Source organism: Maniola jurtina, chromosome 14 (assembly GCF_905333055.1).
Source record: "Maniola jurtina chromosome 14, ilManJurt1.1, whole genome shotgun sequence".
In the NCBI taxonomy this organism is placed as follows: Eukaryota; Metazoa; Arthropoda; class Insecta; order Lepidoptera; family Nymphalidae; genus Maniola; species Maniola jurtina.
In genome coordinates this window covers 12498011-12513512 of record NC_060042.1, presented here as the reverse complement: position 1 = coordinate 12513512, position 15502 = coordinate 12498011, and the positions used below count along the sequence as shown (strand labels likewise).

The 15502-nt window shown below is 38.3% G+C and overlaps 1 protein-coding gene across 1 annotated transcript; it reads right to left on the bottom strand.

The window, feature by feature from the left end:
- Positions 1–6252: 6252 nt before the first annotated feature.
- LOC123871847 (NAD-dependent L-serine dehydrogenase) lies at positions 6253–15502 on the bottom strand. Its single transcript, XM_045915847.1, has 6 exons — positions 15298–15502; positions 12680–12862; positions 10520–10637; positions 9352–9562; positions 6923–7079; positions 6253–6429 (listed from the first exon to the last, which is right to left on the bottom strand). The coding sequence occupies exons 1-6, from the start codon at positions 15424–15426 to the stop codon at positions 6274–6276; spliced, it is 954 nt and encodes a 317-aa protein (XP_045771803.1). The 5' UTR covers positions 15427–15502; the 3' UTR covers positions 6253–6273.

The following is a 15502-nucleotide window of genomic DNA, read 5'->3' as shown; positions in this document are numbered from 1 at the left end:
TCTAAAAATTAGCCCGTATAGTCCCACGGCTAGGCAATCCCTGTCTCCCTCCAATTTTTCCACAACTCCTTTCACTTCCACTTTAACGTTTGATTTCGTAATGCAAGCGAAATTAGACGTTTACACGTGCAAGTGATATCGTGAAACTAATTTCGTGCCACTAATTTCGTAATATAAATTCCGCTTTACTGTTTTAAAATCTAATTCATCACGTCATCGCCATCCGGTCTGTTACTAGTACGCTGTCGTTGATCTAAGATTTATCTGCTAGGTATCTTAACTACGAAGCTGACCCGCCCCAGCTTCGTTCGGCAGCTGGAAATCCTTTCTTAGTGACGTAGATTCGTCACCTTCAGTTGAGAAAATCTGCAGGTAAAATCTCAACTTTCTAGAACAAGTGGTCCAAGCTTAACGTAGGTAAGTTATAGATACAACGTTTCTATGTCCGTTTATTCTTGTGGATAATATTAGATTTAGGTTTTTAAAACTCCTGTGGAAATTCTTTGATTTTTCGGAATAAAATATATTTATATTTTTTTATGATAGTGTTTTTACGTACACTTCAAGAAAATTTTCTAAATAATTTTAAATATATATATCAAAATTGTTAAGAATAAATTTAGCTGTGTTACTCTTCAAATTGTAATGCAAAAAATTACTTCTGCGTTACGTAGTGATTGAAAGACAAAGCAACAAACACACTAACGTATTTCTATGAGTACCTAGTGAACAGACAGATTTTAATTTTCTCACAAAACATTTCCACGATGCATTGCGTTGCGGCGCGCGTGTTAATCAGGTCACTTTATAAAACATCCGCAAACTATTAATTTGACAAAGCCGCAGTACATTATCGAGCGCTGCATTTCGCGTAATTAAGTGTTGGTTTTTGGATTGGTCGCCATTTTGTTTTTCACTTGCTGTAAATAGCTGCTTGGCAAACCGAAGTTGCACGGAGTTATCTCTAACTTTTCGGAGCTCTGTGCGTTTTAAGAAATTAAGCATCACTTGCGTTAACGCTTAAGATAAACATCCTTTATCCTTCAATCACGCCGCAACGGAGTAACGGATGAAGTGATTTTTCGCAAGAGTACAGTTATACACTGTAGAGTAATATAGAGAGAGTATATAACACTGTAGAGTTATTTTGAAAAATCAAAGAGTTCCCACAGGATTTTTAAAAAACCCAAATCCACGCGACAAACTCGCGGGTATTGCATAAAGCAGAAGTTAGAGTTGTACCTAAGAGTATGTTAAAGTTTTATTTTACAAATCGGGTAGGTACAACTAGAGAGAATTTGTAGTATTCACAAAAATAATGTTCACTTTTCAACTTCCAATATAATTTACGGCTTTTGCGTGACACAGTATGTTGCGGCGAGCGTGTTAATCAGGACACTTAATAAAACTCCCGCTAACTATTAATTTGACAAAGCCCCGGCAGGTTTTTGGGCTCGGCGCTGCGTTCAGGTTATTACTGATTCGGCTGGTAACATATTTGCTCGTTTTTAATTAAAAGTTTGCATATACTGCATAATTGGTTTAAGGTATGGGGTAGTACATTAATTACGTCACACATTACAGGGACGTCCTCAGAATGTGAATGCTTTTTAGGGTTCCGTACCCAAAAGGTGCCAAAAGGACCCTATTACTAAGCCTTAGGCTGTCCGTCCGTCTGTCTGACACCTATCTCATGAACCGCAATGATGAAGACATATACAAAGAAGACAAGAATATTTAACAATGAAACCTTGAAAGTGTCCTTTCTAGGCTATTGTAGGCTAGAGTATTTCTATTATGATACAATTCCTTTAACTTTCAAGAGCTATTGCGTTTTAAAACAATTGAAACTTTAATTAATGGCTTTAATGGTGGAGGAAGGAAAACATCATAAGGAACCCTGCATGCCTGAGAGCACTTCTGAGAGTTCTCAATAATGTTATTTAAGCCTCGATAGACGTTTAAAGGAGCGGACTGAAATCCGAAAAGTTGCCGGTTCAAACCACACTCGTTGGACTATTGTCGTTCCTACTCCTAGCACAAGCTTTACGTTTAGTTGGAGGGGAAATTAGAATAGTAGTCAGCATGATAAACTTAGCTACGCACAACAGACGGAAACGTTTAAGTGCGGAAACCAGCCCAGTAAGAAGAAAGATAAACTTAGCTCATGTTCTTTTTTTTAATAGATGTGTGAAGTCTATCAATCCACACTAATTAGCCAGCATAACAGTCTATGGCCTAAAGACATTCTGAGAGAAAACCTATGCTTATTAGTGCCGGAGATGAGATAATAATGCTCTATCTTTTTTTTATTCTAGTGCCATCTCCTATCGGAGGTTGGCAATCATTAAGGCTTACTGGATTGTGTTCACCGCTGCCCTAAACAGTGTTTTTTTACTCATGCTGAATCAATGGCGAAGGTTCTTAAGCCAGGATGTTCTATCTCATGGATCAATACCCTATAAGGGTAACTTGGTAAGTTGATAGCTACGATTGCTAGTAATATCGTTTAAAACTTCATATACCGGTAGGTACAACTTATCGGTACCTATAGTACTTATTAATGGCAAGCAAACTAGCGGGATATGACCACTAATAAAGTTGTATTGCAGTTAGGAAAAGCTATTAAAACTTCATCGAAAATTGCGCGGTGCAGCCCAGCCTTGCACTCATTGGAAATTAAATTACTTACAGCGAAGTAGGGTCCAAACTCAATACAGGGGGAAACCATGGAAACTATACTAATATTATCAGTTTTACGACAGTTTTAAAACTGTGCTAATATTATTATAAATGCAAATCTGTGTTTACCTTTCTGTCTGTCTGTCTACTAGCTTATCACTATAAGCCCATCTTTTAAGCCAATTGTGACAAATACAGCGTTAGATTATATCCCGCGGAAGGACAACTTTTTGTCCCAGAAAGTCATAGAGTTTCCACGGGATTTTTAAAACCCCTTAATCTACATTTATTTGGTACAGAGATAGATTGCATCCCTGAGAGGGAGAAAAGTTACTTATTATACCGCATAGGCTAGTCGTAAGTATACCAAAATATTCAAGTTTTTTTATATCAGTACTTGTGACCAGGATGAACCTACGAGTGCTTTATATCCCGCGAAAATAAAGAAACCCTGCGGCATTTTAAAAAATATGGTAATTAGCGCTGAAGCCAAACGAAAAATTTTACAGCTTTTCAAGCCCCGCTGTAATCTTTTGGAAGACGCCCAATAAAACAGGCGTATCCAATAAAATTTCACTTAAACACGAATTTTTAAATTTTCACGTTACATTTCCGTTAAACACCAAAAGGGCGTAACTCGAATAGCACAATTTTTGAAAGTGTACTGTATCTTTGTGCATTAAAGTTTGTTTTATGGATTTTTAGAAGGGTTTTATTTCCTTTTGTGTTGAAATGTAAGGAATTGGAAGTCACTGTCAACGAGTAATGGCTGTTCGTGAGGGGAATGCTATTTGAATTTTGTCGATACACTTTGCAGTTGTAGTATGCAAAGCTCTATTTTATAGAGCCAACGCAGTGGTTACGACTAGAAATCTGAAAATAGAATCGTGTATTTTTAGAAGGGCGGGCGCTGGAGAGAGCTATGCTTTTAGTTTCGCTATGTGATCAAATAAGATACGAGGAGATAGGCAGTAGAACCAGAGTACCTTCTTCTTCTCTCTGGGCTGGTTTCCGCACTTAAACGTTTCCGTCTGTTGTGCGTAACCAGAGTACCTACCCAACCGAAATAGCTGTAATGGTTGCAAAGCTAAGTGGTAACGAGCAGGTCTCATACGTAACTCGAAAAACCGATAGACCTTGGGGTCCTTATCGTTGTAATGTATGTATGTGATAACTTACCTACTTACCCCTAAAAAATGAAAAAAAAATCTTCAGTAGGCACAACGAAATGTTAATGGTCTCCAACCACGCTGAAAATGAAAAAAAAAACGACCTTTGACAAATCACGTCCTCGTAAAACAAAGCCTCAGCCAGCGATAATTACAAGCCGCCCGCCGAAAAGGCCAGAGCATGACTTTTAAAACGGCTGAATGCACCCCAAAACGCTCACACGACCGAAAAAAATGAAAAAAATTCCCGTCAAGTGCGTATGGGGTCACGGTTCGTGTAGGGTTCCGTAGCTATGACGACGATAATATAGAACTCCAGATAGGACTCTTGTATGAGTCCTAACTTTAGGTATATTTTAAAGGATTTAGGACTATTTTGTATTTTAAAAAGTGAAAACAAATTCTTACACAAATAGGCACAGATTTCATAAATGTACCCTTTTTGTTTTTGTAACATCTCTATTGTTTACCCATATTCGCAATAAAGAAAATTGAATTGAATTAAAAATATCGGCACGGTATTTTGACGTCTACGAGTGTGCTTAAAAAAATAGCGGCCCGTTTCCAGTCCATAGAAAACCAAAGCAAGGCGTCGGCCTTGCTTTGGTTTTGGTTTTCAACAAAGCCTTCAGCCGTAAGTTTCAGCCGTAAGGCTTCCTTATTTAACTAAGGAACCCTTACAACGCAACCCAACACGTGCCTGACTTTCATTTATTATCCAGTCACATTAACGTAAGAAGTCCTTTGTGAGGAGAAAAATATGATCATGACACAAACCAGCCCTCCTATTGTCCTTTTTCGATTTTTTCCCCGGCAAAACCCCCAAACCGCCTAACGCAGACGGTCGACTTTTGTCGGTCCGACAAACTCTTACGACTATACTGCTAACGGCCCTTAGAAAACGCTTCTACAATATAATTAGAATACAATATAATTAATCATTGCTATCCCGACCTAATTTTTCTCGGAGAGAAGGATGAAATATTCTAGCGCATCACACTAATATTAAAAAGGCGAAAGTTTGTATGTGTGTGTGTGTGTGTGTGTATGTTTGTTACTCCTTCACGCAAAAACTACTGGACGGATTTGGCTGAAATTTAGAATGAAGATAGATAATATCCTGGATTAGCACAAAGGCTACTTTTTATCCCGGAAAATCAAAGAGTTTCCACGGGATTTCGAAAAAACTAAATCCACGCGGGCGAAGTCGCGGGCATCGGCTAGTACGACATAAATCGTTTGCGCTTTGTTTTCCACTAGAGTTCTGTTCTGCCATTACATTGTCGGCGAGGTTATAAGACAAGTAGTGGATGGTAGGAGTCCACTAGATTTTCCAATAGGTTAGTAAAAAATCTAATTTTCCAATAGGTTTTGCTGTCACTGCTGTGACAGACGGATAACCTATCCGCTATCCATCTTCGCTTTGGTAGACACCGGGCTACTGGAATAGTTACCTAATTAATGCATGCATGATAAATATCTGGATAAACCTATTCTCCATCGCTCATGATTGGCGGAATTGAACTACGTCACGTCAAGTGTCACATTTGACGTCTAAAATAGACGGTGTAAAATCAGACCGGTGGAGGTCACATAAAAATCGATCTCAAACAAAATCAGCTATCTGCGTTTGGCCTGAGTAAGGTTCGCATTTTGCCGCCTAAACCCAGGGAAATTAAAAAAAATTCGCCACGATGTTGGCATTGTTAGGATATTTTTATGGTTTTGTGGGAATGTGGGCCTTTTGTGATTGCTATGAAATAGTTTCCTTTAGATTGTGCTTTAGAATTGGAAACGGAATTTTTATGAGATTTTATTACCTGCGCTGCTCTAGTTTGCTTTGCCAACTGTTTTTTTTTTATTCGAATTTGAAATACAGAAAATATACCTAGTTAGAAACAAAAATATTTTTTCAAACAAGAAATTCAGTCAAACAAGAAAAAAAACTTACGGTTCTGAAAACAAAGTTTATCAGTGTGAGAAATAGATCTATTAAATCAAAGTAAGCAAAAATATGTATTATGATGTAACAAAAACCAAATTTTATGTAAAAAAAAGGGGGGCAAAAGAGTTTATTCTACATTAAGCTTGCTTAATAGTAAGGTACTTACTTATCTCGTTAAAATCATGGGGTTTAATCCTTGGATATAAAAACAAATCCAGAAAATTGAAATTATGAGGCGTTCCTAAAATAACAGATCTTCAACTTAAAACAAGGTGGGCACTGGATAGCCGATATCAAAGGAGTCGCAGGGAGCCACTGGATATATAAGACCACGTCCACATTATGTTCTTATGGTGCACGTTGGGTAAAGTCTTGCGCGCAGGCAGATGTGTATCAGCCTTTACATTCCGACCTTGAATATTCGTATGACTTGAATTTAAATAAAACCCAAGCAAATTAATTATTTAATATTTTATTCTACTTCTTCTCATTTTTCAGCAGTTGGTATATGAATGAGAAGTCCTTCTGTCCGTAGCCGCGGGACTGCACGATGCGGTAAAGCTGCGTTGCCACAGCTCCTAGTGGGATGGGTGTGCGGATCCCAAGTGCCATACAGCTTGCGAGCTCCAAATCCTGGAAAATATTTTACGTTAGCTTATTCCCGCGACTCCATACGCGTGGAATAGTGTTTTGTAAAGATTTCGTTCGAATTTCTCAAAATCATTCGTTAAAATGCACCACTAGGATACTCAAGGAATATAACCTCCAAACATAACTCTTGAACCAGTGGTTTAGGCTGTGCTTTGTCTATCAGTCAGTCACAGTACTGAAGCGTAGCTTTTTGCGGCCATTGTTGTAGATAGTTTGTGTTTCAACTAGAAGCTGGACTAAGAAAGAATTTTCTCGGAAGGTCATCTTTTTCAATAATTAAAATAAGTTTCAACTAAAAAAACTTTCCTAACTAAATTACAATTAATTATGTACCTAAACTTAAAACTAAAGCTACTAGGGTTCCAAACGAGCCAACAGCTAATGGGTTTCTCATTTAAGTAGAAGAAATTACGACGTACTAGGCCTGCATGCACATCCCTGATGAAAAAGCAGCAAAAAGGAGTTAAAATCATACCTTAACCATAAGTTCGTTCTTGAAACCATTTTCGTAGTCTCTGCTGGAAGGCGCGGTGGGTACCAGCCCAGGGACGGGGCAGTACACTTCTGTAGACCACGACCGAGCTGAAGAGTTGTTCAGTACATCTAGAAGAACTTTAGGATCTAGACCCATTCTGAAACAATGGAGAAGAATCGTATCGGTTCATTCAGTTGTGCTGATGTGACAGGATCTTCTATCAACAATAGGATTGTTCGTCGAAGGAAATGATAGAAAGATTAGTCATTGCCATTCAAGTTGCTTTAAAAGTTTGAAGTCAATTCGGTTGCTAAATAATGTCATCAAAGTACTTAGTCCGCTAACCATCTCGTGGAATGGGTATACCTACACAGTATACACCGCCAGTGCAGTGTGTTGTTATTAGTATTTGTAGAACTTGGCTAGATACACTAGCGTGTATCTTAATGTCGTAATTAGACGTAGTCTTATAGTATTGGTTTGGAACTTTAGATTGTATAGGAAGCCATTAAGGATGTTAGTAGATACAAGATACCTACAGTGCGTGACAGGTTGAAATGGCAACCAGGGTGAGAACGCCCCGCACAGCCTACGCGCTAACCCGTGACGTGCGGGTGTGCGGGCAATCCTCCCGCCTCATACCCCGATTGCCACTCAACCTGTCGCGTACCTAAGATTAAGATAAGGTAAGATAAGGTAAGATTAAGATAAGGTATGGTAAGGTTTTACCTAAGATAAGGTAAGATTTCCAATAGATACAACTATTAGTAGTTGTACCTATTTGAAATCTTCTTCCACATGCAAGGAAAAGTGCGATTACATACAAATTGGAAAACCGACGTGACTTTTAATACAAATCCTAGTGCAAGTTTCCAATTATGAGTTCGTGACAGCCCTTACAAAGTCCTTTTGTTATGGCTCTACGTGACCGTATTTCCTGTCTCATCTCAGCTTCTGATGGAGGAATTAAAAATAATGAGGAGCTATGAAGGAAACGATGTGAATTTAGTCGACATTCTGACGCCGTACAAAAAACCTCTTTCTATATAACAATAAGTTCTAGGATATGTTTCTATTTAAAACTTGGAATAATTTAGGAACTTATACTTAGCTGTTTAGATCTTTAAGAAAAGAGCTTAGGCATGGGGCCGACCCCGTAATTTGGTGATTAAAAATACTGTGGAAACTCTGATTTCCAGGTTAAAAAGTTGTCTTTTTTTTTTAATGAAAATATTACAATAAAACTCAAAGCTAGCCTTATCTAATTACTATACGAATCTTGCCCACGTGGCATGATGCCAAGAATACTGGCTGCATTTCCATGCTGGACAGCCAGGCTGATCCGTTGCGCAAAAAAGTTGTCTATGTCACTTTCCAGGTTGTAACGTGACGTGATTGAAAGACAAGCCAACAAATAAATAATACACTTTTGCATTTATAATATTGGTTGGTGGGATACTCTTTTCTATACGTGTTATTTTTTTCTAGCCTTAAGAGTTATGCATTTTAAAATACATACTTTCTCTAAATTATTCGCTCCTCTACAAACTTCCTTTGCTCAATATTTTTCTTCATAATTCATGCCAATTCTCCGTTCTATCCACAAAATATGAAAAAGTCTGTATAATAAACCATTCATGTTAGGAGCGCATACTTGGGTATTTCAATAGAAAAATCATCTCGTACATTGTCTTACAAATCTTTTAATCAAAAAGGAAAAGGTCCAGTTCATACACTCCAGACATAGAAATGGGAGCTTCCAATCATATTTATATGTAAATGAAAGGAAAGGGTTTCTATTAAGCGCCTGGGTGGCCTTCCTTTTAGATTGTTCTAAATTTACTGCGAGTGCGAATCAAAGATAATTTTCCCAGTGCTTTATTGGAAGTTTAAGCTCCTGAATCGACGTCAACCGATAGTCGTCCACCGCTGGACATATAACGATAACGGTGAGTCCTTTTTTTTATATAATCGGGAGACATGTTGGCATTTAGAGGTAAAAAAACTCAAAATTAACTTACTTAGTACCCATATTCATATACTCTGCAGTCGCCTTGCCAGTTATACCCATGAGCATGTTATTGCTCAACTTAGCGACTTGGCCGGTGCCGCTGGCATCACAATGGTATTGCTTGGCACCCATTGCTTCGAGCATGGAGACTCTTATATTATCAACTATGGCATTTTGTGACATTTAGAGGTAAAAAAAGGCAAAATTAACTTACTTAATACCCATATTCATACACTCTGCAGTCGCCATGCCAGTTATACCCATGAGCATGTTATTGCTCAACTTGGCAACTTGGCCGGCGCCGCTGGCACCACAATGGTATTGCTTGGCGCCCATTGCTTCGAGCATGGAGACTCTTATATTATCAACTATGGCATTTTGTGACATTTAGAGGTAAAAAAAGGCAAAATTAACTTACTTAATACCCATATTCATACACTCTGCAGTCGCCATGCCAGTTATACCCATGAGCATGTTATTGCTCAACTTGGCGACTTGGCCGGCGCCACTGGCACCACAATGGTATTGCTTGGCGCCCATTGCTTCGAGCATGGGCACTGATCTATCGAAGTCTTCTTTACGGCCTCCGACCATGAATGCTAAGGTGGCATTTTGTGCTCCCATAACACCTGGAAAAGAAAATTGGCCTTTTATTATTCACGCTATTTACTATTTATAGGTACCATTTATTCAATCAGCCATTTATTCACGCCATATCTTCATTTATTAAATCAATATTATTTATAAAAATTTATTTTAACTAGATAACTTGGATTTTTTTCGAATCCATGCGGAAACTCTTAGGTTTTCCGAGATAAAAAGATTCCTATAGGTATCCTTCTTAGAGATGGAGACTATCTCTGTACCTACTTAATTTAATCAAAATCCGTTAAACAGATAAGTCGTCAAAATGTAACAGACAGACAGACACACTTTCGTATTATTATTACCAGTTTGGATATCTTTTCTTTCTTTTATTCATAAAAGTGTGATAACTTGACAACGGGCAAAAACATCTCCAAGGCACCTAGGAACCAAAGACCAAGTTGGGCCTTTAAATTCGATCACCCATTTAATTATCGACTGGGGCAACGCAATGTCCATACTCGTACCTACCGCCTTTACTATTATCCTAAAAAACAAAAAACCTCTCATATAATCATATTATAAAGTTTTATTGAATATCTAATTTAATACTGCCTCAAACACCTACTAACTAACCTTATCTTATCAAATAAATTTTTGATAAGATTTAATGTTTGCGGGGGATTTAATGAGATAAAAAGAACTTCATTTACACAGTGTTTACAACATTATTATTCCCATTTCATTTCATTCCATTGTATAGTAACATGTTACGGTTAGAAACCAAAAGTAATAATTACGAGTACGATTATTTTTTATTTTTTTACTTATTTGATAAGAAGATAAAATTATCATAGAAGATATACATTATACATATTATTAAAATTAAAATAATTTGCTATAGTGACAATATCGCGCTTTCAGAATTATAGAGACGAATTTTATCTCACACACACAAACTTCCACCTTTATAATATTAGCGTGAAGTGTGATGTAAATACCTCCTGAAACTGGTGCATCGATAAAGGCGACCCCACTCTCGCTGGCCACAGGGAAAATCTGTTTTGGCACGTTGGGGTCCACTGTACTTGAGTCTATGAGGAGAGATCCTTTGGGGGCCTGGAAATTAAACAAAAAAAATTTGGTAAGAACGGAATATAGCGCGATTTTAACGTTTTCATACTTTGGTAGATACGCAGTGATGGCTTAGTGATTAAGACCGGCCAATTTGAGGCCGACCGGAATTCGATCTCGGACATGCATCTGTTCGAAGTATTTAAGCAACTTTCTTTAAGTTGAAGGAAACATCTTGAAGAAACCTGCATGCCTGAAAGGTCTCCATAACATCCTTAAAGGTGTGTGAATTTTGCCAATCTGCACTTGGCCAGTTTGTTAGACAATGGCCTTAAAACCTTCACATTCGGAGGGAAGACCTGTGCTCAGTAGTGGGCCAGCGAGGGTTGTGATGGGTTTAGTGGTTATGTTATGTGGGTGGTGATGATGATGAGATCAAGAAAGACGCTGCTCGTTAACTCGACTCTACTCTGCCGGTGTGCATTGCGCCAACACTGTAATTGATTTTCACCTTGATTTTCACAAGTCACAACTGAGACTTCTTGCCTGCTTTGAAGAACATCAAATAAAATACTAAAGTCAAAACAAAACTCTTCGAAAGCGACAAACTTAAAGTAGCACTTAAAGATTTACTCGTAGTGGAAACTTTGGAAACATAAATATTTCTCGACATCGCTCAAACAAATTGTTTTGCTTGTCTCCGACTTAAAGGCTTGGATACACGCAATGCGGGACTGTAAAGTATTCCTTTCTTAAGTTATCATAGTTATAAGGATTTTCAGTTGGAGAAGAGAGAAGAAGAATAAGTGCAGTCTTCTCTATCTGCAGTGTGGTGGGCTTTATGCAGTTCGTTGTAATTAAACCCCTTCATTACGCGTTATTTGCAACTGCCTCGTTGGTCTACTAGCTAGCTTATACTTTTTTTTTTCCTGTGGAGAAGTTTTAGAATGCGGGAAGTTGGTAATGTGCCTCGGAAAAAAAGGTAAAGCTATCAGCTCTGGCGTCTGAAATTTTTCCGGTCATATCAAGTTGCAATCCCATCGGACTGTGAGACAATTGCTGTACATAGATCTCTTGTAGGGAACAACACCATGGTCCAATGGTCCCAAACACCATGGTCTGGCGCCCGCCCGAATACAGCGGCTCCCTTCAACTCGCCTGATATCGCCTGTCCACGTTGGGCGCTATCTTCCAACGCTCCGCTTTCTGGTACAAGGTGACCATTCCAGTACCCAAACGTCTATCAGTTTTTTGAACTGTGCGTGCCCTGAAAATTTGCATTGCTACTTCAGCTTTGCAACCTTTCGAAAAGTCTGTCTGATTTTTGTCGCACGATGTAGCCGAAGCGATTTCTATGTGACCAAGCCTTAAGTCCGAAGGCGGAGTGCTCAAAATAGCCTTTCATCAGAGGCCTATAGAAATTCTGTTTTATTTCAACAGAGCGTGGCTTCGTACGAAGAAAATGCGAGTAGAAATGCTACGCTGCTTTTAGTAAAAATAAATTTTATTTCTTATTTCGTTAAGAAAAATGAAGCCTACTTCAGGCCTGTTTCATTCCACGACTCTTTTACATTCCGATTGTTGTAAAATGGATTTTTCTTTGAGCTGTTAGAGTTTCAGTCCGGTAAACCACTCGATTAGGTACCTACCTAATACCTATGCAAGATTATTTTGCATTGAGTATCGTTTTTATATTCGCTGTAAAAAAATAACGTTGGTACAAAAAGAAATCTAGAAAATATGTTGTATATGGTTGCAAACAAAACCTAAACAGCCAGGCTGATTCCTTCCGCAAAAATATGTTGCGATTTGTAGTGATATAGTGGTGGCCAATTTAATTTTATTCGTGGTGAACTATTACCAAAGATTAACTGAAAGAAATTACCTCTATTTGTACCTAGGCACATTCTATTTTTTTTTTATGTGCAGTAAAGAGTTGAAAACAAAACAAACAAAACAAATGTTTCCAATGATTTTTTGCGCTCTTGCAATAAGTTTATAGACATCGTGTTCCCGAGGTCTTCAAACATTTTTTTTTTTTAATTTTCTTGGCCGGTAGATTGGTACTCGTGGGATTTGGTACTTACATGTTTGACAACACCATCATCGCCCAGGTAGGCGTCAAGGACGACCTTATTGCTGGGCAGGATGGACACCACGACGTCGACGCCGTCCACCGCTGCAGCGATTGAGCTGGCGCTGGATACGCCGTCCTTTGCAGCGGCTGTCAGCGCTTCTTTTGACGGGTCGTAACCACGGACGTTGAAGCCCTAGAAATAAAGTAGGTAGGTAAGTACTTGCGTATTATTAATTTAAAAATTCAACCTTCGGGACGTACCTACCTAGGTTTCTTTCTATTTGATGGAGACTATGAAATAGTTTAGACAAGTCCCTTCGGGAATTCTTTGAGGATTTAAATTAATCAATCTCGGAATGATAATGGAAAAAGAATGGGGAGGTCTACCACACTGGCCAAGTGCGGATTGGCAGACTCAGGCATGCAGATTTCCTCACGATGTTTTCCTTCACCGTTAAAGCAAGTAAGATTTAATTGCTCAGAAGTTACAACTTACTCCGAAAAGTTACAGTTGCTCACCTGGGATCGAATTCCCAACCTCGCGATTAGGAAGTGGACCACTTCAAGCTATTAGGTACTATTACATAGCAATAACTAGGCATTTATCAAGCGTTGTCAATGAACTGTTAGTGATCTCCGAAGCACATCGTAAATAAATGACCAATTAATTTAGAATTAAAAAAATTTTACCAAAATGATACCTAAAAACAATACAACGTATGAAAGTAATCGTTATTTAGTCGTTATTACAATAAAATATGAGTGTAACCGTTTTCGGAACAGCCAATAAATCGCTTTTTGATACAATAATACGAATTTAATGTGTTTTCCATGGCACTTGGACCTTAAACGTTTACGTGAAAAGCACCCATCTGCATAATTTACCATAATCTTTGCATTAATTGAACGGATTTCAATTTTAAATACAACTAATAGTAGCTTTAAATGGCTGAAAGAGTTTGGGGTTCCGTAATATTATGCCGATGAACCATTGATTGATGACTTAGTTCGTGAGCTCCGCCCAGTGGTCTTATGCCTAAGTGAATCTCGGGTTCAAATTTCGGCAGGCTTTACTTGAAAATGTATTATTTCTAAATCATCTCTGCACTGGTTTGGTGGGAGGCTTCGGCCGTGGCTAGTTATGGCCGTGGCCGTGGCAGCATAGCTATGCCTACCGGCAAAGCTATGCTGCCAAGCGATTTAGCGTTCCAGTACATTGCCTTGCAAAAATAATTTCCCTATACCCATTCCAAATTAGCTGGTTTTCATCTTACACTGCATTGTCACTTACCATTAGTTGAGATCGCAGTCAAGGGCTAACATATAATAATAATAATCGATTAAAAGAAAATCGTAGTACGGAATCCACCCGCAAAAACAGCAAGTTGAAAGTAAGAGCAATAGATTCGATTGACGAAGGTTTTTTTACACTTTTTAATTCCTATTCGGTCTTTCTACCTATATCATCTTTATTCATGCGATGCATTATCTATCTGAAGTCCACTTTATTTTCCATCAATTAAAGTCATCTATACAATTAACAAGTGTACCTAAATTAAAAATTTAAAACACCCCCGACAAGTGAAGGTTACAGTAACTAGAAAAAAGCTGATAACTTTCAAACGGCTAAACCGATTTTCTTGAATGATAGCTAAGAACATTCTCGATCAAGCCACCTTTCAAACAAAAAAAACTAAATTAAAATCGGTTCATTCGTTTAGGCGCTACGATGCCACAGACAGATACTCGTACACAGATACACACGTAAAACTTATAACACCCCTCTTTTTGGGTCGGGGGTTAAAAATCAAGACTTAAGTAAGACTAAGCAACAAAAATTAAGTAAGACTTATTTGTTGTTTTGTACATCAAATAGAATGATAACATTATGCAAGATCAATAACACTATCACAATCATGACCTTATCGTATCCACGCCTTATCTGTGTATGCTTCCATTCCATTAAAACAATATGTTCATTGCATCTAGCTATGTTAATATAATATGGTTTATTATATTTGTTTGATACATAGTCAAGAGCAAGTAAATAATATGTCTATTAATAATATAAACAAGTTAGAATTCATTGCATTGACCTCATTAATTTATAAGGTACTACCTAGGTACCTACTAGAAACTCGCAACGTCGCGTCGTCTGTGTTGATGGCTTTTGAAAATTTTATCCCAGACACGCACCTTACTTTTCTCGTAGGTAGATAGATAGCTACGTGCTCTTTGGGTAACTATAAATACCTACCTATAACTTGCTTTAATACTAAAGGAAAACATCGAAAGTCTGAGAGTTCTTTATAATGTTCTCAAAGGTGTGTGAAATCTATCAATCCGCATTTGGCCAGCGTGGAGGACTGTGGTCTCAACCCTTCTCTTTCTGAGAGGAGACCGTGCTCAGTACTCTGTAGTGGGCCGGCGATGGGTTGATCACGATGATAGTAAATTAGTAAGTATGACTGTAGACATAATCAGGCAATATAACGAAGAAACTAAAAGACTCGATCTCTTTCAATAAAATCAATATACCTAACCTACCCGACAAGTCACATGTGTACTAAGTAGATATTTGGAATGAATTACCACAATAATGTATAACATTAATGCAAAGAAAGTTACCTTTTTGACCAGATTGGCAGCCATGAAACCTCCCATGTTTCCAAGGCCGAGAAAAGCTATGTGTTTGTCCGGTTTCGAGCTATAATTCCTTGTGATGGTGAAACACCGGCTGACCGTCCGCGCCGCCATGTTGGATGCTAAATTAATACGTCTGACACCGGCGCCCGCGCACTACGACTGGCCTACTGCGTGATAAACACCAAAG